We start from the raw sequence: 1505 nt of genomic DNA on the forward strand, positions 1-1505 counted from the left end.
GGGGCTTGGCACCCGGGGCTTGGCCCCCGGGGCCTGGGGCCGGCTCCCCGCTGGCCGACCGCGGGCGATCCGAGCTGGTCCCGAGGGGGAGGGCACCCGAAACCCAGGGAGCTGCGGCCCTTCTGCGGGCGGCTGTCGGCGCCGGCGAGAGGCGCCCGGCCCGGCCCGGCTCTGCTCCTTCCACACGGTGCCTGCGGGTCTTGCCCTCACCTGTCCCTTCCCCGCGGGAGACGAGAGCTGCGGCCCCTCCCCTCCCCTGAGGACCTCTGGAACTGACAGGGCAGCCACGCGCGGCGGTCTCAGAGTTATAGTATTATATTTTAACCGTGCTAACTTGTCAAGTGCTGACTCTACTCCCGTTTGTACGTGGTGTTATTATTGAAATGTATTGTTTGAGCTCAAAAGGCCCGGCTACCCCCTTCGGGCTGCTATATATATATTTATTTGTAGGTATTTATATATTGAAATATAAAAACCTAGATTTATGGAGTTTCCTCTAGATCATGTTATATTCTATATCAGACAAACTTATTTTCGGTTGACCTTTCTTCCCCTCCATTCAGTATTTCGGTTGATTTCATTGCCTCCCCTTCTTCTCCACTTCCAGGAACTGCAATACCAGTAACCTTGGTATATATTTTTTGATACTGTACACATGGATGTGTTGTTTCTATGTGCAAAAAAAAGTTTGTTAAAAGCTAAACGAGCTCTCTAGAAACTGCTGCTACTAGAAATGTCTAAACTATAAGCTTCCAATTATTACCTGCTTGAATGTACATATTAAATGGAGATGTCGAAGGTGCATTTTTGCTGTTTGAGACGAGCGCAGGGGCACCGTCAGAGGTGAGGGGGGCGACTGGACCCCTCTCCCCACCCACTTCGCCCCAGGTCTGCGGTGCAAAACGCTGCGTCCTGCGCTGAGCCTCTGCGGGAGCAGAGTGGACCGGTTTCGCGGGCTGCGGTGCCCGCGCTGGAGGAGTGACCCCGCTCCCCGGGAAGTCGGAGAGGCGCTCGGCTGGAAAGGGGAATTCCTGCGGGGAGGGGGTGCGGAGCCATCCCCGCCCCCAGAGCTTTCTGGCCCGCGGTGCCCACCGCGCTGGCAAACCGTGGGATCTGGGTCGCGGAGAAGGGGGTGCAGGGGAGAGCGGCGCAAGCTCGCGGGTGAGGCTGGCCGCACCCGCCCCGCTGCGGCTGACCTTTGTCCCTTCCCACCCCCCACCCCCCCACGGAGCGCAACACACCCATTCGCAGGCCCTGGCGGGGCCGGGTTGCTCCTCCGTAATCCCTGCCCGGTAGGGCAGGTTCCGCGGGGCGGGGGACCCCCACCCGCTCCAGCGTCCCTCGCTGGCATCGCCGGCCCCGCCCGGCCGAGAGAGCCGCGGAGGCTCTTTCTCTGTCAGGCGCTCTCCCCGGAAACCACCAGGCCAGAGGCTCCGACTGGAGGCGCGGCGAGCTCAGCCAGGGTGGGGGGCGGGGGGCTTCCTGCGAGATGGAGGGGAAGGGGG

At 60.9% G+C, this 1505-nt stretch overlaps 1 protein-coding gene across 1 annotated transcript in view; it reads left to right on the plus strand.

Moving 5' to 3' along the window:
• Positions 1–982, plus strand: part of CBX4 (chromobox 4) — a gene marked incomplete at its 5' end in the record, with an annotated part of 4871 nt that extends 3889 nt beyond the window's left edge. Inside the window, one exon of the mRNA XM_021707429.1 lies at positions 889–982. Within this exon, the coding sequence (XP_021563104.1) occupies positions 889–982 (94 nt within the window). The remainder of the gene's footprint in view (positions 1–888) is intronic.
• Between the last annotated feature and the right edge of the window lie 523 nt (positions 983–1505).

The sequence above is a fragment of the Carlito syrichta genome, unplaced genomic scaffold (genome assembly GCF_000164805.1).
Source record: "Carlito syrichta isolate Samal-C Ts95f unplaced genomic scaffold, Tarsius_syrichta-2.0.1 Scaffold117950, whole genome shotgun sequence".
NCBI classification, from domain to species: domain Eukaryota; kingdom Metazoa; phylum Chordata; class Mammalia; order Primates; family Tarsiidae; genus Carlito; species Carlito syrichta.